The sequence below is a fragment of the Balaenoptera borealis genome (genome assembly GCF_965194805.1).
Source record: "Balaenoptera borealis genome assembly, chromosome: 7".
Classification (NCBI taxonomy): Eukaryota; Metazoa; Chordata; class Mammalia; order Artiodactyla; family Balaenopteridae; genus Balaenoptera; species Balaenoptera borealis.
This window is the reverse complement of record NC_138864.1, coordinates 102,415,163-102,442,711: the sequence shown is the minus strand read 5'-3', so window position 1 is coordinate 102,442,711 and position 27,549 is coordinate 102,415,163. Positions and strand designations below refer to the sequence as shown.

Here is a 27,549-nt window from a genome sequence, read left to right as displayed (position 1 = left end):
TTTAGAAAAATTATTGTGCCCATGCAAGGTTCTGGTCACCCAATTTTCAGCACATGGTGGGGGGCGGATTTCCCATAGCACCAGGCAATGCTCCAACACCAGCCCCACAACTCAGCTCATACTGTCTACCAGGAGGTAGCATCAGGTAACACAGGTTAAAGGACCACTCCTAGAAGACTGCCCACAACACACCCCCCAACTCCCCACCAACTTCAAACACCAGTCTCAAAAGCTCCGGTTTCTACCTGTGCTTCTGACTAACTGGCAACAGACTGGAGGTTCCAAAGACCCCTCTCTTTGGGCTTCAGATGCAAGTCCAGGTTGGTACCTGTGCTTCTGACTGACTGCCTATAAATCAGCTGTTCCCATGACCCCCTCCTTGGGTTCCATTAATTTGCTAGAATGGCTCACCAATTTCAGGAAACCCATTTACTCACTAGACTACCAGTTTACTACTAAGGATATTAAAGGATACAAATCAACAGCCAGATGAAGAGATACACAGGGCTAGGTAGGTGGGAAGGGGCATTGAGTCTCCATGCCCTCTTGGGGCACACCACTCTCCCAGCATTTCCATGTGTTCAACAACCCAGAAGCAGTCTAAATTCCTTCCTTTTGGGTTTTTATAAAGGCTTCCTTACACAGGCATGATTGATTAAAGAATTGGCCATTGCTAATCGAACTCATTCTCCAGCCCCTCTTCCCTGCCTGGAGGTGGAGTGGGAGATGGGGCGAGGAGGGGGCAATTGAAAGTTCCAGCCCTTTAATCACATGCTTGGTTCTACTGGCAACTGACCCCATCCTAAAACATTTTCCAAAAGTCATGTCATTAACATAAGAAAATACATTTTTATGCTCTCATCACATAGAAATTCCATGTGTTTTAGGAGCTCTGTGCCAGAAATGGGGAAAGATCAGATATACATTTTTTTAATATTGTCAGAAACCAAACTCTGCACACCAAGTAAAACCAAAGCCAAAATATGAGTATATTACAAGGGTTTCAATCGGCAAGCTTAGAAACTCAAGGCTATGGGGGCAATGAGTTTTGAGTTGCTCACAGACCAAGGGTTTTTTAATGGGGTAAATTGGAAGTTATTGTCTTTTTCAGTTGGTTGGTTGCCTGTGGTCTTCTTCCTTATTTGGATCAGGGTAGCTGATTTAGACAAACAAGGAAGTCCAGAGATGGTGTGAACAGACTTGGCGTTTGGGGATTGGCTGGTGTCCTCTGCTGATTTCTAAGGTGAGCTATAAATTCCCTCAACTGATGTTAGTTAAGGTTAAGTTTCATTTTTTTTTTAATGCACCTGCATTGGCCAACTCCACTTTGTCCCTGACATAAGTGACTCCATTTTAGTTGAGTTCTACATTATAAATCACAATATCACAGCCTACTATTTGGTGAATTAATTGGAGAGCAAGAGATTAGAAACCATTTAGGACTACTGCAATAGTCCTGAAAAGAAGTGTTAAGGGCTTGAACCAGAATAGGTATGAAGACATAGTGAATACAAGAAACACCTTAGAAGCAGAATGTGTTAGATTTAAATGATCAATTGTTTGTTGAATTGAAAATAGTTGGGTAGAGAAAAGATGACCCTCATGTTTTAAATTTGAGAGAGCTGATGGGTAAAGATGGCACTGATCGAGAGGAATTGATGATGGAGGAAGGAAGCAGGCTTAAAGAGAGATGGTAGATTTTGTTTGGACTTGCTTAGGATGTGGCAACTGTGATACGTCAATGGAGATGTACAGGAAGCAACTGGGGGTTGGAGAATGGAACTCAGGAGAGGGGTGGGTGCAGCCTGAGTTATAAATTTAGGAATCATCAAAAATAGATGGAAACAAGGAAATAGGGACTGCAAGTAAGAAAAGAGGGCTAAGAACAGAATCCTGAGAAATATAATGGAGACTTGAAGGCAGGATAGAATTGGGAATAAAGAGGAAATCAACTCAGTTTTGATCTCTTTATGAATAAGGGCACAAATATCAAATATTCCTGTCTTCCTGGTGACAGCTTTTGCATTTTCATTACCACCTGGAAAAACATTAATTTTCCAGATCATGCTACATATCTGGAAATTTTATTCTTGACCTCCACTGTTTTCACATCTATGCATAGAATCCGCATATCAAAGTGCTCAGTTTTAGAGGCTGTGGTGCAGTGGATGAGGGCACTGGTTCCTAGTCAGAACTCTGGTTTCAAATCCCAGTTTTGCTACTTATCTAACTGGGTGCCAGGGAAAGTTACTTCAGTTTATTGCATGGAATTTTTTGCAACTTCAAAATAAAGATACAAAATGCTGCATGAAACACCAGGCATTATGTCTGGTGCTTTGTAAGCATTAAATATAATTCTTGATGTTATCCTCACTACAGGGAAACATAAAATTCAGAATAAACCTTTAATTCTTTCCCCTTCTTAAATAGAATTTCCATGAAGTTAAGTGAGTTTTAAATCTGGTCTCTATCATTTAGAGAATGATGGCCAATACAGTGTGAATTTCAGTTCATTTAATGACATTTAAAAATTATTCTGTCCATGAATACACTTCTACAAAAGTTTTAAAGGAAATGTTTTGTCTAAAATTTCTCTCTAAAAGTTCATAGTGTATTATAGAAAAAGGATGCATTAGATATAAATTGGAATATATTGTGAGATAATAAACACTTCAATATAGTGCTTTTTTTTACTGGATATTTTCAAAAAAGTGGTTTTGGCTAATTATTATGTATCTATAGATAAATTCTTTTCTGAGAGCCATAGTCACAGCATTAACTATAAGTGTTTTATTATCTGTCACAGTAAATCTTCAACTTTAGGAATAACTAAATGAGCATAATTTCTAGTTTATTTGCAGTTCATTAAGGAAACATTAGCCTTCATTTCACAAAGGCCATACAATAAGACATGAGTGGAACATGTCTCTCTGACCAGCTTTCACACAGGTTTCCAACAATAAATTCTTATTTTATTAACACACAGTAGGTTATTTTTGCTTATTTGTTTTGTTTTTACAATTTTGTAGGTTGGGAAGACCATTCTCTTTAATAACCAGAGCTGTCCTTCTAAACTGGATGATTGTTTTGTCTTTTTAAAAAGATATTGACAGCTCATGCAGCAAAGGCAAGAAATTTCATAAGACATTTAACATTTTAATTAATTATTTCTCTTTAGTATGCTATATTCCAGTAGGTTTTTAAAATAATAATTTTTGGTTGAATTGTAAAAATTATACTTAACTGACAAATGAAATCTCACTTATTAGTACACGCTTGTGACTGATGGAAAATAACAAGATTTGAATTTCATTTCAAAATAATTTTTCTTTGCAATTTTTATCCAAACTCATCTTCCAGCACTTTTCTTAGGATATATAACACAAACTGTAAAAATGACCCACTCTTCCTAAGACACATAATTCCAAATATAAGCTCACTAAAATTTTTACTTGTTTCATTTCTATCAAAGCTAGGACTTAATCTTAAGGCTTGCCAAAATAATACCAGTCTTACTTCTGGGTGAATGAAGACAAAAACATTAATTCTGAAAGTTAAAAAATTTACTGTGACTTAATATAAGAAACTCTTTCATAGTTGATGCCTTCACATAGATCTAATGGAGCACATATTCAAAGGGCTATTTGTTGAGGAAAACTGATGCTTGGCTCAACAGCTCCATTCGAAGATTGTTGACACACCAGCTGGCATTTAAGGGAGGTACCCAGAATCAGCTTGCTTCTTTTGTGTTGGTTCATGGGTAAAGAGATACATTTAATGTAGCTGCAATTCAGCACACATCTTTAGGCTTAGTGGTTGAGGGACCAGCAGACTGCCTGAGACTTTTCACTCTTTGGTCAAAAATCACCACTGTCTTGGCAGACAGGACATTCAAATGGTTACTAACTCCCCAAATGTTTATCTACTGGTGAGCATTCATGAAGGGTCCAGCTTACGTGTGTCTTTAAATCACTCTCCCCTCACTCACGTTGGTCGCTTCTCCAGGCCACTGATAGAACATCAGTGCAGAGGCTTGAATGCCTCTCAAGGCTTGTTGGAAATTGGAAGCTGAATCTCTATCAGCATAAGTAACTGAGGCAACAGCTGTCTTCTATCAAGGGCATATGTCACTTTCATAACTGGAGCTTTAGCTGTTTTTTTTTTAATTTTTATTTTTAGCTGTTTAATTAAGTGTTGTGAGGACAAAATAGATGAGAATGTCAGGAAGTGGGGTGGGAACAAATATATGAACATACTTGTAGAGGAGATACCCAGAAGGGAGGTTTAACCTTTTCTCACTTTCCATCTCCTAAGCTTATATATATTAACAATACATAAGTGATTTGTTGAGCTCCTTCTTATAATGCCAGGTATTTGCATTATTTTATGCCCTTTGACAATCCTATGAAATAGGGAATATTATTATCTTGTTCAATAGATGAGGAATTTGAGGCTTAGGAGGTTAACTATTATAACTTGCCAAGGTACATGGTTAATAAGTAATGAAGCCACACGGGCTCCCACCTATTCCCTGGAGAGGTTAGCTCTGAACTGTTCTGCTGAGACACTGCAAAGGTAGATTATGTGATGGGAAGGGCACCCCTGGGGCTGTGCAAATGGCAGCCCTTCCACTCTGCTCTATCGCCCTGGGCAAAGGGAAGGGTGGACTTACACTTAAGGCTCATTCTGTTCTCTATTGCATGACCTTGGACTGTAAGTGGTCTCTGTTATTGATGCACTAAGGCCCTTGAAGGAAAGGCAGCACAGGGAAAGGGAAGATCGTTTCACACTTGTGTTGCTTCTGTTTAGTGTAAGTCTGAGTTTTATAGGGCAGTGCCAGATTGATTTATATTCTTTCCTGCAATAAGAAAAAGGAAGAAAAATTTTATTTAAGAAGGAAAGATTCTTAAAGTCTGTGGGAAATGAATGGGATTTAAAAAAGGTTAAATTTTTTCTCTTCTGACATTTTCTGTTATGCTGACATTTTCTGTGGTGTTTGGTTGGGGGCACGACCTTTTCTGTTTTGCTTTGTTTATGTTTGTCTTAAACAAATCAAGTTCTTTGTTTTAAAACTATTTCTATGTTTCCTTTTCTGCTTCATAGGAGCATGTCTCTCCAAGAAAATACCAAATCACTTTTATTTGGTTCAAGTTTAAATTATAGTTGTTGAAAAGATTTATGCTATTTTTCTTTGTTTAAAAAATTTACACTGGAAATATATGTATCCCAGAAGAGAAATGAAGGTTTCCCTGGTTTAAAGGATTTTAAGTATTTAAACTCTGAAAAAACACAATTATATGAACACTAAAGTCATGTTTATGCAACACATGTGGTTTTGTTGATTTTGATAGGCAGGATGGATAATTTAGGCCAAAACTCTCCTTTGGTATAAAGAAACATCAACATAATATTTAACCAAGGAGCACAAGTAAAGCCATCCCAACTCAGACTGCGAGGCTAGCATGCCCCATTTCAGTGGGTTCCTGTGTTAGTAAGTTGATCTCGTGAGGACTAATTGAGTGGATAATTGCTCGACTACACAATTTTTCTGGTTTAAGAGTCAGAGAATTTCAAGAACTGAAGGGACTCTTAGCTGGTTTTGGTCTTCCCAATATAAATCAATCTTTCCTTTTCGTTGATTTTTTGTTCTCTCTTTTAAAAATGATATTCTGCATAGTACAATCGAGAAAACATCCTATGTGGTCGTCCCCTTGTATAAAGCCATTGGCACCTATTTTGGATTCCTGGTCCTGCCATAATAAAGTACTACAGGCAGGGTGGCTTCAAACAAAATGTATTCTATCATAGTTGAGGAAGCCAGAAGTCCAAAGTCAAAGTGTCACCTTCGTTGGTTTCTTCTGGAGGCTCTGAGAGAGTGTATGTTCCACACTCCTCTCTGCTTCTGGTGGTTGCCAGCAATCCTTGGTGTTCCTTGCCTTGTGGGTACATAACTCCCATCTCTGCCTCCATTTTGACATGACTTTCTCCTCTGTGTGTGTTTTTGTCCAATTTTTCCTTTTCTAATAAGAATACTTGTCGTTGGATTAGGACCCATGTTAGTCCATTATTTCCACATTTTAACTTGATCACATCTGCAAAGACACCATTTCCAAATAAAGTCACATTCACAGATACTGGGGTTGGGACATCAACATACCAGTTTTGGGGAAGGGGCACAATTCACCCTACACTAGCACCACGATGACACATGGGAAGTGGAAGTCCACCTTCACTTGTACTCCTTGGTGAAATGTTATGTTGATGTTTCTTTATACCAGAGGAGAGTTTTGGCCTAAATTATCCATCTTGCTCAGCTTTCCATTTATTTCCTCTAAAACACTTATCAAAATATGTACATAATTTATTCTTAATCTATCTCCCAAAGGACAAGGATCTTGTCTATCTTATTTCCTTTCAAATTCCAAGTGCCAACCACAGTGCCCAGACATATAGGTGTTCAGAAAATATTTTTTGAACACAAAATACATGGAGAACACACTCTATGTTTGATTTTTTTTTTAATTGAAGTATAGTTGATTTACAATATTAGTTTCAGGTGTACAGCATATTGATTCAGTATTTTTGACTAGTTTGCATCTGCTAATCTTCAACTCCTAATCCTTCCCTCCCACCCCCTCCCCCTTGGCAACCACAAGTCTGTTCTCTATGTCTGTGAGTCTGTTTCTGTTTTGTAGATATGTTCATTTGTGTCATATTTTAGATTCTACATATAAGTGATATCATATGGTATTTGTCTTTCTCTTTCTGACTTCGCTTAGTATGATCATCTCTAGGTCCATCCATATTGCTACAGACAGCATTATTTCATTCTTTTTTATGGCTGAGTAATACTCCAGGTTAAGAGTCCACCTGCCAGGGCAGGGGACACGGGTTCGAGCCCTGGTCCGGGAGGATCCCACATGCTGTGGAGCAACTAAGCCCGTGCAACACAACTACTGAGCCTGTGCTCTGGAGCCTGTGAGCCAGAACTGCTGTGCCTGCATGCCGCAACTGCTGAGGCCCTCACGCCTAGAACCCATGCTCTGCAACAGGAGAAGCCACCGCGATGAGGAGCCCGCTCACCGCAATGAAGAGTAGCCCCCGCTCGCCACAACTAGAGAAAGCCCATGCGCAGCAACAAAGACCCAACGCAGCCCCCCCCCCAAAAAAAAATTCCTTAGCAGTCCCTTTCAGGAGAGTGTCAACAGTGGAGGATTTCACTATTCATGCAGGGCAGTGCTTAAACTCAGGACAGTTGTCACTGATGTAATGGCATTTCTATTTAAGCAACAGAAAACTTGTTTTATACAGATTAGTGTTCCTTCATATAAAATATATTGCAGTGCACATCAGAAAAGACTAAGTTAAAGCTTGTTTATCCAGGGTATATTTCACAAAAATGTTTTTCTCCAGTCTGTTGCTTTAAGAAATGTCCTAATTTTTCAGCCAAAGAGGCCTCAACAAATTGCAGAATTTGCTTAGGTTATAGCTAAGCAAAGTTATAAATATAAATATATAAATATAGTTATTTGCTTAGGTTATAGTAGACTTCTAGGTTCAAAAAAATATTATTTTTTTAAAAGCAAGTTTTATGTTTATTTATTCATGACCTAATTCTCTATAGACAGTATAAGGAACTATATTTAAAGACTTAAAAATAATGTTCCTTTTCTAACGAAAAGCACCATACAATCATTGTAGAAAAATTTAAATACATGTATAAACAAAATCAAAAAAATAAAACCTGCCCTAATAAAACTATGATGAACAGGTGAGATATGTTTATCCATTTTGAGTTAAATTCAGAATAAATTCTCAGTATGTACAGATTTTTAAGTATATTATACATGTTTAAAACTATTGATACTTGACTATTATGAATAAATCAAATGTAATTTTTTTTAATAAGCAGCCTAAATTGTTAAGATAAGGAATAAAGCCAAAGCATGAAAAAAATAACCAGGGTAACTTATTCCTAAAAATATCAGCCAGGAAAAAAAGAAAATAAGCCAACTCAATCCTCTAGGTCATGTTTACTTAATTACACTACGATTATCTATAAGCTCCATAAAGGCTAAGATTTTTGTTAGGTTTATTCACTGTTTAATTCCTGTGCCCAACAATACCTGCCATATATTAATACTAAAAAGCAATTTGTTGAATGAGTTAATTAGGAAAATATAATAAAACTATGGTCTGTATGCAATTTATAGCCCCCTTTGGCAGTATAAGTCTAAATAATCAAAAAGTATTTATGCAGTAGCTTTTGTGTTTGGATCCCACAGATATTTGCCTCTAGTTTACATGTGAGGAAACCAGGGCTCATAAGTATTGGTCTCTGGTTTTTCTTGCTCTGATAGTCCAGCAAAATTAAGAACAGAACTGACCCACGCAAATGAGAAATGAGTCGCAAATGTGCTAGGATATTGATTAGCTACAGATATCTAAACTTGAGATCTATAATTTGAATATGACTTACTAGGAAGTGAATCTTGAAACAAGTTTAAAGAAACTCACTGAAGCTCTTCCCGTGTAATATTACACTTGGACCTGATTGTTGTGCACTCTGGGTTATTTTGCCAATTTAACTGCATTCTCATTTAGTTTCTCCATCTAGTAGCGTCTATGTTTATTTACATTTTCTGATGAGGCTGGATGAAGATAATTTTTAATAGTATCTCCCCTGTGCTCAACTTCAAATGAATGCTAACCACTTGGAAAATGCCTTTTCAGAATTTGCTGAACCAAAAGTTAGCCCCAAACTTAGCAGACAATCTCTGCTACGTTTCCCGAAGTCTGATCTTGTGCGTATTCAGCCTAGCCCAATGACCCACCTTCAGTCTCTATGCAGGCTTCCCCCTGTCCTCCACCAGTACAGCTCTGGTAGCTTCCCACTAAGTGCCAACCCCTTCAGCAACTTGGAACTTCAATCTCTGCCTCCTCAATGCCCGTCACTCCTCTTAGAGGCCACCTCCTTGAGCCAAGGTAGAAAAGTAACCTCTAAGCAGAATCCAGGGCTATCATGAGGCTCACCATGTGTGTCTTCCTCCTCGGAGAATCACAGTCCTGTGCTGCCTGTTGTTCGATCCCTGACAACGGTTACCTCATATATTTTGTCCAGTTTAATAGTTGTTTACAGCGTGAGAGGGAACGATACTTGTACCAGTTGTTCTGTCAAGTCCAGAAGCAGAAGTCCTATTTAATTCCTACTATGCTGTCTTCATTATATTCTTCTTCTTGTTTTTTTTGCCCTGACTTTTGCTTGATTGAATAAAATTATTTTATTACTCTTTTTTTTGTGATTTGAAATCTACATTCTATTTCTATTACACTAATGGTCATTTTCAAAAAAACTATTTTATTTTTAAAAATTTATTTATTTATTTATTTATTTTTGGCTATGTTGGGTCTTTGTTGCCGTGCACGGGCTTTCTCTAGTTGTGGTGAGCTGGTGGGGGGCTACTCTTCGTTGTGGTGCGCGGGCTTCTCATCGTGGTGGCTTCTTTTGTTGTGGAACATGGGCTCTAGAGTGCAGGCTCAGTAGCTGTGGCCCACAGGCTTCAGTAGTTGTGGTTCACGGGCTCTAGAGCGCAGGCTCAGTAGTTGTGGCGCACGGGCTTAGTTGCTTCGTGGCATGTGGGATCTTCCCGGACTAGGGCTCAAACCCGTGTCCCCCTTCATTGGCAGGTGGATTCTTAACCACTGTGCCACCAGGGAAGGCCCCCCAAAAATATTTTTGACTAATATTTGAACCTTTATTTTTTAACAACATTAGTAATTAAAGTGTACATATAAAATTGCTCCCTCTAAGAATGTGGTCATGAATAAATATTAGATAAGAAGCATCTGCATTATCATAATGTACAGTGCTATTATTTATACCTACAAAATCTAAAAAGAATTAACTGAAATTTATTACATCTAATAACAATAAGATAATGCTAATTTGGCCAGAAAATCAAGAATCTTCCTTTATACTAAGACTTCTATTGGCTCCTGGAAGAGGAGCATGGGCAGCCCTAGGCATATTCCTTGGTTGCCCTCAACTCTGCTTAAGGCAGTAGGGATAAGTGAAGTTCTCTCCAAACGGAGTTAAAACCCTACCAGGATGAAAAGCCTGAGGTTAGGACTTTAATCCAGATATCTCAAATAGATGAACAAAAGGAAACTCATGCCACTGTGCATAGTAATATCAGGCTATTATCTTTGTAGCTAAGCACTTTGTACTTTTTTTTTTTTTTTAGGGAAATAGTTTCTTCGGTATTATATCGACTCTGAATTTCACTCCTATCCTTTGGAGGGGTGTGTGTGTGTGTGTGTGTGTGTGTGTGTGTGTGTGTGTTTGTGTTTAAAGAATAGTTTCCTGTTGATTCTCTTGGAAGAATGAGAAAGATTATCCTCTCTTTTCTTAACACTGGTAGAGAAATCTTGGAAGATTCTAAGCCTTGGAGAGTTACCTCATTTAATCTTCAAAACCGACCTAGGAGGAAGACACTACTATTTTCTCCTTTTTATAGATGGGGAGATAGAGTTTGAAGAGATTAAATAACTTGGTCATGTTCACATATCTAGTAAGTGAAGTATCCAGTGTTCAAATCCAGGTACCTGATTTTAGATCCTATGTTCTTATATGCTCTGAAGAAGCCAAATATATATTGAGTATCAATATGTAGAATAAATAATACAGCCTATAGCACAGCCCCAGGGAAAAGACATCTCTAATTCCAGAAGTTACCTAGAGCACTGGAATTTTATATCCCCATGAAGTAAGTACAGAGAGTGTTTTCTAGAGGCAAAGGAAGCTGGACATTCTACTTCCTGTCTTCTAAAACAACAGGAAATTCCTTCTTTCCAGTTAAAAGTATTAAGCAAGTCAAGGCCATCTATGAGCATTACATCCTGGACATGTGAAGTCTAGAAAATAAATACCTGTTGTACCAGAACAAAGGCCATCTAATGGTTTTTGTCCTAGGCAACTCAAGGGAGGCTATCTCTTAAAAGATGTTTCCAAAGTACATAGTATTTTAGGAAAAAAAGTGAAGATAAGAAATGTTGCATATTAAAATGTTTGTGACAGGTGCATTTAAAGCCTTCTCTAACCTCCTGCCTCTCAGTGTGTTTACATGACAACTCCCTTGAATAAATACTTTGTCTGGAGGCTATTCTGAAAAGCAGGGGCCCCTGATATGCTTGGTAACTATAGTTACAGTTGTCTCTTCTTTTCCTGGAATGTAAAATAATTTATCATCATCTCAGAAGTCATTTTGAAAGCCTTAATGAGATAAAGACTCATTTTTTCCAGGTGCTATTCCTACTGTTGAGTGCTAGTCATAATTTCCTTCTCTTAATGATAAAAGTGATGTCTAGCTGTAAAGCAGAGGCAAGATGTGAATGCTAATGTCTTACAACTTGGAGAACAAATCAATTAATTTAAAAAAATTCTTCCTTAGGAAAATGTTTTTTCTCTCTTCATTAAAATAAAATAACTATTTAATTGATGATTATCCCAAAAGCAGCTTCCAGATAATGATTATATTGAGTATTAATTGGGTAATCCATACAAACTTGGCAAAACATTAGCTGATTTTTTAAAAATGTTTACCAAAAATCAAAACGTTCCTCCCAGTTGGGAGATGCAAACTGTAACCGAAGAGATGGGAAATTAATCTCACAGTGAATCATACCCTTAAGACCCTGATGTCTCTTGTGGGAAGAGACAAGAGAGTAATCTCCTCTACTGGTGCAGAAGAAGTTAACGAAACTTTTCTTATCTCTCGAGTTATTTTTGAGAAGGTGTTTAGGAGGAGATTAAAAATTTTACTCCTTTTATTATACTAAAAGGCATAGCTTTAATACAATAGAAACACTTCAGTAAACATCCTTTAAAATAGGTTTGTCAGTCTTTCCTATTATGGCCAAAGTATGCTATTTTCTCCCAAAGAAAGAGAGGACTTGATATGCCAGGAAGAACGCTTTTCCAACTTCTCATCCACGCCCATTGCTGGGGGCTGAGGCTCGAGCCCACCTTGGGCTGGGAAGCTGATTTGCGTGGGTTCTGGATGCCATCCTCTCTTTTCATTCTGGTGTGAACACAGTGAATTCTAAGAAAACACACTGACAAGGACACAGGAAATACTTTGAGTGCACATTTGACTCCTTAAGCAAAAGTTTCTTATTCTGTTGTTGTTCATCACCTTCAGAATTGACTTCTTAAGGAATTCTGAGCCTTGCCGTCCCTTTAGTGGTGCCCCCAACTCCAAGCCCTAGAGGGGCTGCTTGAGTTTAGCAACACCTTTGAAAAAAATAAATTTTTTGATGATTTGGTCAATCATTTATTTCAATTTCTTTCCCTGCTTAGAAAATATTCTTTGCCATCTTTGGCTTGACTATATTTAAATAAATTTGTTTGGTTTTATTTCCTTGGTAGAGGAATTGGTAGGGGAGATATAAGAAAGTGGGACTAACTTTGGAAATTTAAAATAGTATCAAATCAGTGGTTCTCAATTAAGCCAGGCCTAATACTCCTCTTTGAAAGAATATTTGGTTCCCCTGGCAACCAGCCCCCATCCTTATGTGCTATCCCAAAATCATCTCCCTAACATAAATCCAGTAGTGATAGAGGGCTTTTTATATATAACAAGACATCCATTTCACCTTCATGACTCTAAAGTGTTTCCAGAAGCTGAGGACAAGAGACCAAATATTATAACAAAAGATGCTGCCATTGTTCTTGTCACTCACTCAGGAAATTCCAAAGGTTTGGGGAGCTGTGAGTCAGGCAACATGGAGGAAGACAAGATACATATGAGAAATATATTTTGGTCATCTGAATGGCCAAATATATATGTGAAAAACCAAACTCTGCACACCAAGTAAAACAAAGCCAAAGATGAGTTTATGGCAAGGGTTTTGACCGGCAAGCTGGGAAACTCAAGGCTATGGGAGCAGTGAGTTCCCAGCTGTTTACAGGCTAAAGGGTTTTTATGGGGTAAATGCGGAAATTATTTGTCTTTTTCAGCTGACCGGTTACCTGATGTTCTTCTTTCTTTTTGAACCAGGGTAGCTGACTTAGGGGAACAAAAAAGTCCAGAGGTGGTGTGAACAGACTTTTGACCTTTGCAGATTGCTGGTGTCCTCTGCTGATTTCTGAGAAGAGCTGTAAATTCTCCCAACTGATATAAGGTAAGGTTAACCTTTGCTTTTCTTTAATGCACCTGTGTCGCCAACTCCTTTTTTGTCCCCAACATAAGTGACTCCACTTTAGTTTTGGTTCTACATGTATTTCTTATAGATCACAGTATCATTCTCAGCAACGTGGTATGTCATAATAACATCACCCTGCCCTCTTCAAGTCCTCAAATCTGATCATATTCATGGTTGTGGGATTCTATATGTCTTGGGAATGGGAAAGTGGAAATTTGGTGGGTAGTGGTGGAGGTGTGGTGGTAGTTATGTGGGATTCTGCCAAAATAGTGTTTATCATCAAGTCTTTCGAGAAGCATTGATCCTGTTGGTTGTAAGTTCTCTATTCTTCAAATATGGGCCGCGTGTGCCCAGCATAAGCTTTAGTAGCCAATTCCTGGAAAACACGATCTTGGGTAGCATCTGACACCATTTTGTTCATATTTGTATGTCAAAGTAACACTTTGAGGGTGTAATGATTATTAGTGAGCTTTAAGTAACATTTCTTCAAGTTATTTAAATTGCATTAGTAGCTTTGTTTGTTTGTTTAAATCTCATTAGTAGCTAATTCATTTAATTAACTGCAATTTTCCAGGATGGTCTTTTGGTAGCTTATGTGTAAGGAAATATGAAATTTACCTAAAGTATTATAAATAAATTCATCTCTTTCATCATTAACATATGACCTTTAATGTTAACTGGGTAGCTAATAAAAGTCTTAGAGTAGACTCATAAAAATAAGTAGAGATTAGAAAATGAGACCTGTAGGAAAAGATTAAAAGGTCATTCAGGGAAACCGAGAACTGTTTTGCTGGTAATTTTCATTTAGCTGATAATAAAAAGTAAGGAGAATATTGGTGAGTTATCGTTCTTCATAAAGAATGGAAGGGAGAGTGAATAAAGTTATTTGTAACACTTGAATGGGTTAGAAATTCCAGCCAGTTGGAAAATATTAAGGATTGCTTTGGAAATTAAAGCAATAGTTTGGAATTGTTCTCTGGATTAAGACAGGATAATTTCCTCATTTGTTTGCTGTGCTCTGAGACAGGTTCACTGAAGCACGTGGACAAATTTGCTAGCTTTAACAAAGTTCAGTCAACAGTTAAATGTTAGAAACCTTCCGTCATTCTTAGAACGGCCTCTGGAGGTCAGGGTTGAGGCATGGTGCATAGCTAAAATGCCTCAGTCACTGTCTTGCAGTCAAAATATGGCAAACACTGGTACTTTTGGTTCTCCTTCTGGTTTCATTCATAAGCTCTAACTTTGTTTACTCGCAAAATGTAATTTAACTAACAAGCTAATATGAAACATTCTCTGTTATTGGATATTTGAATATATATCAAGTTTATACATTTAAGTAAGAGTCTATATTATTTCTGTTAAAATAAAGAAGTTAGGGCTCTAAGGACATTTAAAAAAATCTATTTAGACCTTGAAATATGCAAGGACTTGTAAAATAACATGTATTAAGAATGAAAGGTGCCTCGACTTTAATAGGATCACTTTAAGTTTTATCACGTCCCTGAAATTTAGGATTGCAATCATTTTCTTAATTCAAAAGCATTTGAAAGCTCTCCAAAAAAGATTAAAATCATTTGGAAGAAGACAGAATAATTTACCATTATTATTGTACTTCAGTGTTTTTATCGTCCTCAGTTCAGAGGATGGCAGGCGGCCAAAAGACGTCTTCCCAGCAGTTCCTCCTGAGCAGCCTCAGTCAGAATCAATGACTAGGGAAAGCCAGCAACCAGGAAAGGGGAAATTAGAGGAAGGCCCTTCTAAGAGGCTCTTTACCAATTTCTGGAGCTACAGTCTTTCCTATTCTCCAGTTATTTACTGGTTTCTTACCTTATTTATTTATTTTAAAACAATGCTCCCAGATGTCCTTGAGTATTTGGGGGAACTGTGAAAGGTAGTCTTTTTAACAACTAAATGAAATCGCTATATTTAATTATGTTTCATGTGGTATCAGTACTTGAGCTGCTTCCAAATATTATTCAGTAAAAAAGAGTATGCTCTGGTAGTTCCAGTAATGCCCAGACTTTTCCGACCCCTTCAGTCACTTCCCCCATTCCTCCCCTCACTCCCAAACTTCATTCTTTACGGCTCTCATATCATCTTCTCTGTGAAGCCTTCTCAAATGCCATCATGTGACTTTCACCACTCCTTGCTGGATTCTCCCATTGGGCCTTGTGTGCACCTCTGTTAAATCTCACTCAGTGGCATGTTTTTGAGTTCTTCCATGCTCCTAAAATTTACAGTTACAGACAGCAAGGTGGTAGAGAATATTCAAAACATGTAAACACCAGGAGAACATAGGTGTCAGTCAATCAGAATGGAAACCAGCTTTAAATAACACTGGTGTGTTGGGCTAAATAAGAACCCTGGAACCAGCCTATGAGCTCTTCAAGGGCAGGACTCCTGCTGCATTTGATTTGGTATTCTTAACACCTAGCACAGTACTTGGCTTACAGTTGATCGATAAATGTTTTGTGAGTGAATGAATATGAAGAAAAGTTATGCATTAATTCCAGGAAGAGCCCTGAAATCTTAGTAGTGACTTCAAGATGGCCTAGCATCATTTAACCTGAGACATTAGTTTAGCTTGAGGTAAAGGCGTTGTCCTTCATACTAGATGATCCTAATGACCCACTCTACAGGTCCTAGGCGTTGAGTTGTCCCCACAGGCAAACACTCCTGAGCCCTCTGATCTCTCTCATACTTCTGTGATGTATTTTTGAGGAACAGAACGGGTTAATTAAATTGGATCTGTGGAAGAAGAAACAGTAGACAAACCTATCTCCCAAATAAAACTAAATTTCCATGATGCCATTTAAAATATAACCTATAGCTAATTATTTAAAAGATATTAAAAGAAACGTTTGGAAAACTATTACACCTCCTAAGTTATTTTCACATATGGTGGGATACTATATACTCATATACTAGATAAGAGTTATTCTTCATTTAATGTTTATCTATTGTGGAAAAAGATTCTTTAGATACCATTTGGGACTGTTTAAAATGAAGAAATACATGTTCCATTTACCACAGTATAGCAATTCTTCAGAGACTTTTTTCTTTAACCATAAACATGATTGGATTTGATATTTCCTTAAGAAATAACCCTCCAAGGTAAAGATTTGTAAATAGGCTGCTCAGACAACTGTATTTCCTAAACCTTAACAAGCTATTTCTGGTGCCTTATGAAAGTAAAGCATTTTGAAATATAATTAACTTGAGAGAACTATGATCTTGGAAAATACTACCTCTTTTAAGAGAAAGTACAATACTATAAGGGCTAAAACTTGATTCTAAATATAAAAATTTAATAGTAAAAATTTACCAGTGTGTTTCCATCACTGTCTAAGGGACTGGATAATTTTCCTTTAAAACTGAAGTCTTATAATGGAGATAAGTGATAGTACTTCTCATTTTTAATGATTATTTTAATTGTCCCAGGAGATTGTGTGACTCCCAACTTTATAACAGTATAGTTACTAAGAGGCCTTCTAGTATTGATTTTATTTTGTAAATAAATTTACCTATAGGAAACACAATTTACTGACCAGATCCATGGAATTCTAGTCTACTTCTCATTATTTTTGTTATAAATTAATAAACTGAAATTATTGTATATAAATAAAATCCTTCAGCATGACTCAATCTTCCAGATCTTACTTACCCATGACTAAAATGTGAAAATTGGGTTTCAGTATCTGCAAATTGCAGGATATGTGATCACCTCATCTCTAAGCAGACACTCTTTGAGACTCAGGCTCTGGAAAGCATCTCTCTCTTTCACTTGGCACTTGCCTCATGACCACAGCAAATGTTATGTTTTAAGATTAAGCATCATTACTTTCACCATTTTTGCATGCATGTTTAGGACTAATTTCTATTACCTTGTTCTCACTTTTGGAAAAATAAATCACTCACAATATTTACACTGATGTCTTAAGAAAGCAAATTTGTAGTCCAGTAAATTTTAATAATCTGTGCCAGGCATCATTGTAGAAGGGGATAGTGCCCTGAAATCAACCAGTAAATGAAAGAGACTAACTCCCAAAACATCATGGGGCTTCTGTTTCTGGACCGATAAGGACTGTCTGTGGGACAAAGAGGTAACTGTTGCAATACAAACATTTAGGGCATTTGGGGCGAAAAAGCTCAGGCTGAGGCTCTTGGGCAGGAAGAACATGCTTATTTCATAACCCACTTACTCACAACTACCAAAACCTATGGCCAGTTGCCTTTTTAAAAACTGTAGAAAACTGGAGGCAGATGATACTTTAGTGGTGATTAAGACAAATGCTTAATATTTCTGAAGATAAAAAGGTTTGCGAGAAGTTTCGGGATTTGCCTTCCGTCACACTGTCTCCCGGGAGTAAACTGGGAGCCTCCCTGTCGATTTAGAGCTTCCTATGGCCCCATCCTTCTTTCCATTTTAACGTGCACTGACGTATACAACTCATGCCCTTTAATCCTCTGTGGTTTCATCACTTAGAAGCACTATATTGAGCAGAGGTAAATAATTATTTTATGTAGGTCTAATTAAGTTCAAACTGACTAGCGTTGGCCCCAGACTTTCTGCATTCCTCGGAGTCAGTCTAATATGAGCAGTTGAATCTACTCAGTTTGACACGTATTTGGGGGGTATATGCACCTGCTTGGGGTAGGAGAGAAGGAACTACCACTCTGCTGAGCAGAAAGTTTCAGCTGCTAAAAGAAAGTGGACCGGAACTAAGCCATCCCAGCTCGCAGGATAAAGGAAACACCCACAGCAAAGACAGTTGGAAATCAGGTTGACATGTACTCTGTCTTCACTTTTAGGGTTATAGTTAGCTTTTGTTTCTTACCAATATTCTTATTGGTACCTGATTTTGGATATGAAACCCTTACGCAGGTTTATAGAAGTAAACTGAGATTGATTATACCAGGCAAATAGCTTAATGACTACATAGCAACTGAAGAATTTGTTGAAATTTTGATGGACGCAATTTAAGTGGCAACCTTAGTTTAGTCTTCCATTTTTTTCACTTTTTCTTCAAGATAGGATTTTTCTACAAGACTATTTGTCTGTTTTATATGTGTGCAGGTGTACTGGGACCTCAAATACATTGAGGTCTCAGTTTTCAATATTTATTAAGGGTCAGTAATTGTAAAATGCAGTGAAAATTTGAAGATACAGCCAAAGTAAATTTCTTTTTAATTAAGCAGATTGAGTCATACACAAAATATTGAAACATTTGAAGTGTCTAAAATGAATTGTTTTTAACTAATTTAAGCAAGGTAGCTCAGGTCTTTTTTTTTTTTTTTTTAATAAGAATGTGTTTTACTTTTTTTTTTTTTTTTTTTAATAATGAAGCTGCTTTTCTTTCTTTTTTTTTTAATTTAGGGAAGGCTCTTTTTATTTATTTATTTTTTATATTTATTTTAGGCTGTGTTGGGTCTTCGTTTCTGTGCGAGGGCTTCTTCTAGTTGCGGCAAGCGGGGGCCACTCTTCATCGCGGTGCGCGGGCCTTTTCACTATCGCGGCCTCTCTTGTTGCGGAGCACAGGCTCCAGACGCGCAGGCTCAGTAGTTGTGGCTCACGGGCCTAGCTGCTCCGTGGCATGTGGGATCCTCCCAGACCAGGGCTCGAACCCGTGTCCCCTGCATTGGCAGGCAGATTCTCAACCACTGCGCCACCAGGGAAGCCCTGTTTTCATTTTTTTAAGTGAAATAAAATTGATAAAGAAACTTCCTTAGATAGTTTGGTTTAGGAACCATTGTCCTTAGATATGGTCTGAGCAAGAATATAAAATAAGCACTCCTTTGGAAGTGATTTTTGTGATCTTTTTAAAAATATCTACGTAGCCTAACTTGATGGCTAATATTGCCAGCAAAAGCAACTCCCTGTAACTGTAAACGCATAATATTTGTCTGGGGGAGCCGACAGGTAAGTTTGAATTTTCCCAGGAGAGAGCAGAGTACTGAGAATGGGGAAATAGGACTGGTGAGTTTTGAAAGAAAGGAATGAAAGTAAAAGCTAAGCATAACTTATCTACACATAAACTTATCTTACAAGTTTAACTTATCTTAAACTTGAGCATAAACTTATCCTACACAGTTGAGGTAGGGCTTAGGCAGTTGGACACACCAGGTGAGCAATAGGACATGGGGACATGTGAACATGAAAACAAGAAAGGAGACACAGAAAAGGAATTATGTTTTCATACCTACATAGATCCACATGTCCTTATGCATTTGGGAGTTTGCCTGCTACCCACGTGGTTTAATATTGTAGGACCTCTGAAAGTCCTGGGCCAAAAATATCTCTTTCGACTCTCCTCCCTAGTTGCTTGAAATTCTCAATATGTTTATTCTGGGGGGATAAAAGCAAGGATGATCCTGCCTTGTCATCTCATCAGCCTGGAAGCAGCTTGTTAACAAGAATGGTACCCTATTTCGCTGAACCCTTGCACAGTGCCTAACAGTGATGACCTTGACATGTGAGGGAAGATGGGGCACCTTCATTTCTAGCTGTTGAGACCTCCATTCACATTTGTGTATCCAAGAGGCACCAAGGAAAAAGCACAGCCTCCTCGGTAGAGGGGCACCGAAAAGAATAGGGGGTGGGGAACCTTGACCCACCCTGGCCTGCTCTCAGTCTTCCAGCTGGAGGAAGGCTAATCATAGAAGTGTTTTGTTGATCAACCACTTTAAGAGAATCTTGTGTTATCTCTCTGAAGATGGTGGAATAGGAAAAGTGGGGGCTTTAGGGGCAAAAATCCCTTAGAATTGATTCCCAGCTGTGGAATTTTGCACAAGTAACCTCTCAGCTTCAGTTTCTGATCTGTAAAATGGGATAAGACAGTTATTTCCCTGGCCTCGTGGAACCCAGTTTCCTCTCTAGCTACTAGTGATTATGTCTGGCCAAGCTGACACGTGTGTCCACCTCTTTTACTGCTCCTCACCTCCCTGCCATCCCCACCCGACCTGTTCATATGGGGCAGGGATTAGCCCAGTAGAGTTTATTGTTTAAAGCTGGAAAGCTGGAAAAGCGTCTATTTTTTCAAAAATCACCTCTACAGTCTTCGGCTCTACTAGCTGAGCTATCGAAGGGTGCTGTTATTTTTTTTTTAAATAAAAGAAAAGTTCTGTCTACATTCTGATTTTTCTTTCAAATAATGTGAAGGTAAACATCAACTCATGGACAAATTCCAAATTAATGCAGCCTAATTTAAAACCTTATTCTAGGTCCTTAGACTACATTTGCAAATCTCGTTCCTTATGCTGTTTTGCAATTGAGATCCGTTGGTACACATCTGAGTACAATTTTCAAGGTTCCAATTTGCAGCATTACAGTAGGGCAGAAATATTTCATTGCTGTTACTCCTTAGATTTTCTGATTATACAGGAGCTGGATTCTTGGTTGTACAATGAGGAGTGAAGTAAAGTGGTAGGTTTTTTTTTTTCATAATCCAATTTCTGCATTTTGCATATTATTGCTTTTTGTAGGGTTTTTCTTGCTTCTGGTACTTTAAACTATCTTTTAACATTTCAATTGATGTTATATATTGAGCAGATGTCTTAAATTATTTGAGCATGTTGTTCAGAGAAACCTAAAGGAATTAGTTTTAATAATCATTGTTTTTAGCTTTTCCAAAACTTGGTAAAGCACTTTCTCCACTTTTTTTTCTTTCCACAGTAACATTCTTGATTTCAACTTTTCAGGTCGATATGTTGCCTCATATTTATCTTAAATTCACTAGCGTAAGGCCCAGAGTACATTTGTTAAATGTCCAATTTGGCGATAACCAAGTTAACGAGTAACATTTATTATTAATGACATCAATAAAAACATCATAATCTTACAGCTCTGGTTTCAGCCTAATAGAGTAGGAGGTTTGAGGGATGAATATTCACAAGCAATTAATGGATCGCTCTTTGGAAAAAATGCTAAAAATCATTTTAATAGCCTCTTTGCATCCTAACCAGACTTCAGTCAAATCAAACCATCTCTGGCTAGAAAAAATGTAATCGGTTTCTCAAAATTAGGTTCAATGAACTTGTCTCTGCAGAAGATCAAGTAATATACTCTCATGAAAGAAAACTGTTCCCCATTTAATGCATCAGTTATTAAAAGGTGTTCTATTTTTCTGTTTGGGTTCTGTCTGGGTTTTTGTTTTTTTTTTAATGACTGCATATTAAAGTAATCATCTTGCCAACATGCAAATGATATCCTAACTGAACATGGCTTGGATGAAAGTAATGATGAAAGGGCCAGAGAGACTTATCAACTACATTATTATGCATGAGAAATGCAAAATCACTGAGCCACCAGAATCTTCCTCTTTTTAGGTTTATACGACTCATAGAAACAAGTAAAAATTAAAATATGGTATTTTCTCCTTTTTTAAAAAAGAAGACCTTCAAAGAATCTCATAGAATCTTAGATTTTGATATCTCCTTTTTGGTGCAAGAGTCAGACAATCCAGAGTTTTAAAGGAATGTAAAAGAGAGGGAAAGGGAGGGAGGAAAGATGGGCTGGGGGAGGGAGGGAGAGAGAGCGGAAAAACAAACCAGAGAACTATACCCTCTTTGTCGTAACAGGGAATGGAGTAATGCTCATTGAAAACATCTTGCCAAATGCCACTAGACACTTTGCATGTTTTACGTCATTTAAACTTTCGAGGTAGGTATTATCTTCAATTTAGAGTTAAAGAAACAGAGGCTTATGGTGTTCCAAACAACTTGTCCAAGACCACAAGCTACCAGTGGTGAGCCTCATATCTTATTGACTTTGAAGCCCATGATCTTTCACTGTGTCATGCTAGCCCAAGGCATGTGGTATTTAGTTTTTGGTAAGGAAACCCATTCCAATCTTACTAAAATGAAATTTTAATATACCATTATTACTTTCTAACCTAACTGAGAAGTTGATTAGGTTTTAAACAATGAAGATGAAGATTGCAGTTCCTTGATAGATATATGTTTGGTGTGTGTTTGTGTGTGCATTTATTTCTTTGACAAACTAAGTTTCGGTGTCCTACAGAAAATGGCCTCTTGTCAGCTAGAATCTGCAGACACTTTTTATCTGGGCTGGTTGGAATGATTGTCTTCTGTCCCTGTTCCCCCTATGTTTGTCCATGGATAATAGGCTACCCCTCTAAGGATAAGAGAAGCTGTATATGACCACTATCTTTTTAAAAAATAATTAATTAATTAATTGACTGATTAATTTTAAATTGAAGTATAGTTGATTTACAAAGTTGTGTTAGTTTCTGGTGTATAGAAAAGTGATTCAGTTATATATCTATATATCTGTATCTATATCAACATATTCTTTTTCAGATTCTTTTCCATTATCGTTTATTACAAGACATTGAATATAGTTCCCTGTGCTATACAGTAGGATCTTGTTGTTTATCTATTTTATATATAGTAGTTTGTATCTGCTAGTTTCAAACTCCTAATTTATCCCTCCTCCCTTCCCTCTTTGGTAGCCATAAGTTCGTTTTCTATGTCTGTGAGTTAGTTTGTTTCTCTTTTGTAAATAAGTTCATTCATATACTTTAGATTCCACATATAAGTAAGTGATATCATATGATATTTGTCTTTCTCTGTCTGACTTACTTCACTTAGTATGATAATCTCTAGGTCCATCTATGTTGCTGCAAATGGCCTTATCCCATTCTTTTCTATGGCTGAGTAGTATTCCATTACACACACACACACACACATTTAGGTGCCTTCCCCGTCTTGGCTATTGTAAATAGTGCTGCTGTGAACATTAGGATGCATGTGTCTTTTTGAATTAGAGAGTTTTCTCCGGATATATGATTAAGACCACTATCTTACACAAAGTTTCTACTGGTGAAGACAGAAGGTCTCCAGTGAGATGAGCTGAGCCCAGCTCAGAGGATACTGTACTGGTCCAAAGGTTCTAGGACAAAGAGATGCCCCACATGGTCTAGTTGGTGGCATCTGGGCCCTGAGACTTAAATTAAGATATAACTGACGCACCATAAAATTAACTTTTTTAAAGTTTACAATTCAGTGGCATTTAATATATTCACAAGGTTGTGGAACCATCATCACTATTGAATTCCAGAACATTTTCATCACCCACAAGAGAAACCCTATTATTCATTAGCAATCACTCCTCATTTCCCTCTCCCCCTCCCTCCCAGCCCCTTGCAACCAGGATTCTACTTTCAGTCTCTACAGATTTGCCTATTCAGCTGCATTTTATATGCGATTACAAGACCACACACGTGATGGCATTTGCTGTTACTCTCATATGGGACACTGAGCGGTCCAGTAGGTGGTTTCCCAGGATGTTCAGTGAATGATCCAGTGGTTTCCTCACACCCCTTCCAATACCTCCAGCCTCACTTCTGCTTTCTCCTCCACACCGACAACCCATTACCAGATTCTATAGATTTTAACCACCCACTGCAACATCCTCCCTACTCTCTGCTTCATTGCTGGATCCCCGGCCTCTGTTAGAGCCTCATCAGCGTGGATGGTGGTTATGATGACTGCATTGCAGTCGCCTCTCTCCTGGTCTCACTGCCTCCCGTCTCGCCCCACTTCATCATCCTCTGTGGTGCTGCCAAGCGGTCTTCTAATAATCTAAATCTGTTTATATCCCACCCCTCATCCTAAAATTCTTGAAAATCTCTCCACAGTTTTCAGAATGAAGTTCAAACCACACTAGTTCCTCCAGTTGGCTCTTAGGCTCACCTTGCACAGTTTCCCACCTGTACGCTTGCCTGCACCCACACCGAATGGGTACCCCAGAATGTGTCACCCAGCTTCAGGTCTGCTGTCCCTGCACTTACCTTTACACTGTCTAGAGCATCGTCTCCTGCTGTGTGCTTCTATTAATCCTATATTCTACCCTTGCTTGTCTGGAATGTGGGCCCTTTGTGGACGGAAGCTGTGTTCATCTCTACACCAAGCACTCTCTCTGTTCCTCTGCTGCACACTTCACACACTTTCCTCACTTTTCCATAATGTCAGTGCTATTCTCAGTGTCTTCAACTCTATTGTAAATGTACTGAAAGCACAGATTTATAATCCATAGCTGCTAGTATAATACCCAAGTCCATAGTTAATAGCTGTCGAATGGAAGAAAGGGAAGAAAAAGAAATAAAGGAAGGAAATAAAGAGTAACAGAACTCAAATGCTGCTTGTCTCCATGTGTGGCATTAACTCATAATGGGATTCAGCCCTTTCCCCTTAAAGCCTACCCAAGCCAGAAATCATAAGCGAAAGAAAACAAGTTTTATATTGTTGTTTGGAAGATTTTTGGAGGACACGAAGGAGAGGTTTTATAACACAAAACACTCAGTAAACTTCATAAAAGTCCCTATTTGACCTTTTTGTTTTTCCCCTCTGCCCCCAGAAGACATGACAATCTATAATGTACATGGATAGAACAACACAACCTCAAAATACATGAGGTAAAAACTGATAGAACTGCAAGGAGAAGTAGATTAACCCACTGTTCTACTTGGAGACTTCAACACTCCATCAGAAATGGACAGATCCAGCAGGCAGAACATCAGTTGGGACATAGCTGCACTCAACAATACCATCAATAAACTGGATATAATGGACATCTATAGAGCACTTTGTCTAACAACAGCAGAATACGCATTCTTCTCGAGCTCACATGGAACATTCACCAAGACAGACCACATTCTGTGCCATAAAACATACCTTAACAAATTTAAAAGAATAGAAATCATACAGCTCATAATGGAATTAAACTAGACATTGAAAACAGAAAATAGCTGGAAACTCTCAAAATGCTTGGCGGTCAAACAACACGCTTCTGAACAACACATGGATCAAAGAAGAACTCTCAAGAGAAGTTTAAAAATATGTTGAACTAAATGAAAATGAACATACAACTCATCAGAATTTGGGGATGCAGAGAAAGCAGTGCTTAGAGGGAAATTTATAGCATTGAATACATATACCAATAAGAGGCAGATTAGTTCATACCATGGAACTTGGGGAAAATTCAGAACTTAAAGGCACCTATTGCTGCAACAAGACTGGGATGAGACAAGGGGCTGAAAAAACAAGAATTGGTCAAAAATCTCTGAGAGGCAATCAGACCTAATGATCCTTTCTTCCATCCCCTGTATCCCAACCCCACCAAGAAATTGGAAATTTCCTTTTTTTAAAAAATAAATAAATAAATTTATTTATTTATTTATGGCTGCATTTGGTCTTCATTGCTGCGCGCAGGCTTTCTCTAGTTGTGGCAAACGAGGGCTACTCTTCATTGCAGTGCGCGGGCTTCTCATTGCAGTGGCTTCTCTTGTTGCAGAGCACGGGCTCCAGGCACGCGGTCTTCTGTAGTTGTGGCACACGGGCTCAGCAGTTGTGGTTCGCAGGCTCTAGAGCGCAGGCTCAGTAGTTGTGGCACATGGGCTTAGATGCTCCGCGGCATGTGGGATCTTCCCGGACCAGGGCTCGAACCCATGTCCCCTACATTGGCAGGCGGATTCTTAACCACTGCGCCACCAGGGAAGTCCCAGAAACTTCCTTTGAAGGGGGTAAATCTCAAAAACACCAGGGATAACAGCAGACAAGGGAGAGCTACTGTAATAAAATGATAAATGATAAAGAGGCAATAAAGACAATATGGAAAATTGAATGCCTACCCCAATGCTCCTTACTGTATGAGCATTCAGAGTCGGGTATATGCTTCCCCTATCCGCTGGATAAATATTACAGATTCCTTCTCTGGAGGAACCGAAGTGTTCCAAAGAAAACACCTATGGATACTGTCCTGGCAGGAAAGCAGATTCACTCTAGATGATTCAGATGAAGAGACATTAATGGAGGAACTACTTACAGTCTGTCAGTGAACAAATGAGGGATGGTGAGTCACCTAGCAACCAGCATCGGTAGGAAGCCATTATATCCCCAGGACTGAAAGGACAATGGAGGGAAATACAGGCCAGTGAGAAGTCTAACAGTGGAACAAAGCCCTCACAGCAGAAAGTGAAGTGTGGGGAGTTACATATACTGCTAGAGACTCTTGCTGAGTAGGGAGAGAATTTGGTGCGGGGACGATACCCTAACCTTTGCCTTCCACTCACCAACATCCTCCTAGCGCCTGCCCACCAGGCTGCAGTTGTTTTAGGGAGCCCAGGTATGTAGTTCCTGGGACCCAGAGTAAGACAGAGAAGAATGGAGAAAAGATACGATGGGGGAGGGGGGGCAGGGCATAAACAGGATATCAAGCAAAGATATTGACATTTGGAGGTCCTCTAATGAAACTTCTGTGCTCCAGTGTTAATGCCCTAGAAGTCTGCTGGAGTGAACTGCCAAGTAGCCCTTTCAGTGCCACATCCTCCCAGCAGCAGGGACGGGGACAGAGCAAGACGAGACCAAACCAGGGTGCTTTGAACAACTGGGAGGCAGAGGGAGGGAACAGAGAGGCTGAGATTGGGTCACTCAGATGAGGAAGATCAGAGGCATCAGAAATGTGCGACAGGATGCGCCTGAAGACAAACAAACCACTCATTCCTGTCATTATGTCTGGTGGGCCTTGCCATCTATCGTTCCAAATAGTGTGGGAATAGCCAGGCAAGACAATATTCTTGAAAGGAAGGACCACTGGAACGGGGAGGGTCTTTTTTTTGTAACCTGGTGTGTAAAACATGAATTTAGTTTATCCGTAGGGGAAAGGGAAAGTGGAGATCTGTAGATATGTTTTTAAAACAGGAGTGTCTGTGATTGAGCAGCGTGGGAGTGGATGCTTCTCTGAGAACATCCCAGACCTGGAAACTGAGCTCTCTCTATGGCAGCTCTGCCCAAGACCTGCTGTTGTCTTCACTTTTTGATGTCTTTGTTCAAACCATATGTTGGAGGAACAATACATATTTGTAAATAAATAGACTATGATTCTAGAGTCCTTCTGTGTAGGTAACTTGTTTTCATCTCAGATTTATCAGTTTCTTAGAGGAAAAGATGGACTTGAATTTAGAAAACTTTGGACCCTTAGAGAGCCCAGAAGATAATTATTCACTGCGTTTGCATATTTGATACAGTGCTAAACCTCAGTGTGGCGGAATATTGTACAATTCAGAGCTATTTTTGATTGTGCAATGTTTTATTTTTAATAGTTGAAGGGATTTCTAAAATGAGTGTAACCATTCATATCCTTTTTCAACTCCTCCTTTGAAAAGATTTTCAGTAATGTTGAATTTAATTGTATATTTTTGTTTGCTTATGGCTCTGGGTAGCTTTTGGAGATGTTGAAACAGGAGACTTCATGAAGGGCAAAGGGAGTAGTGGACAGTACAGGGGGAGGGCTGGGTTAGGCCTTCTGCCTTCTCAGACACTGCAAGC

The 27,549-nt window shown here is 38.5% G+C and overlaps 2 protein-coding genes across 6 annotated transcripts in view; both read left to right on the top strand.

Moving 5' to 3' along the window:
* Positions 1 to 21,731, top strand: part of IQUB (IQ motif and ubiquitin domain containing) — a 150,013-nt gene extending 128,282 nt beyond the window's left edge. Inside the window, exons 13-14 of one of the 5 annotated variants that reach the window (XR_014246917.1) lie at positions 1,112 to 1,243; positions 13,059 to 21,731. Coding sequence is in view for 4 of the 5 variants with exons in the window: in XM_082400025.1 (XP_082256151.1) it covers positions 1,112 to 1,156 (45 nt within the window). In the remaining variant the exon portion in view is untranslated. Of the gene's footprint in view, positions 1 to 1,111; positions 9,576 to 13,058 lie in introns of those variants that run through there. The other 4 variants (XM_082400026.1, XM_082400020.1, XM_082400019.1 and 1 more) reach the window with 4 other exon arrangements.
* SLC13A1 (solute carrier family 13 member 1) overlaps positions 1 to 27,549 on the top strand; it is a 319,118-nt gene that overhangs the window by 103,775 nt on the left and 187,794 nt on the right. The window lies entirely within an intron of this gene.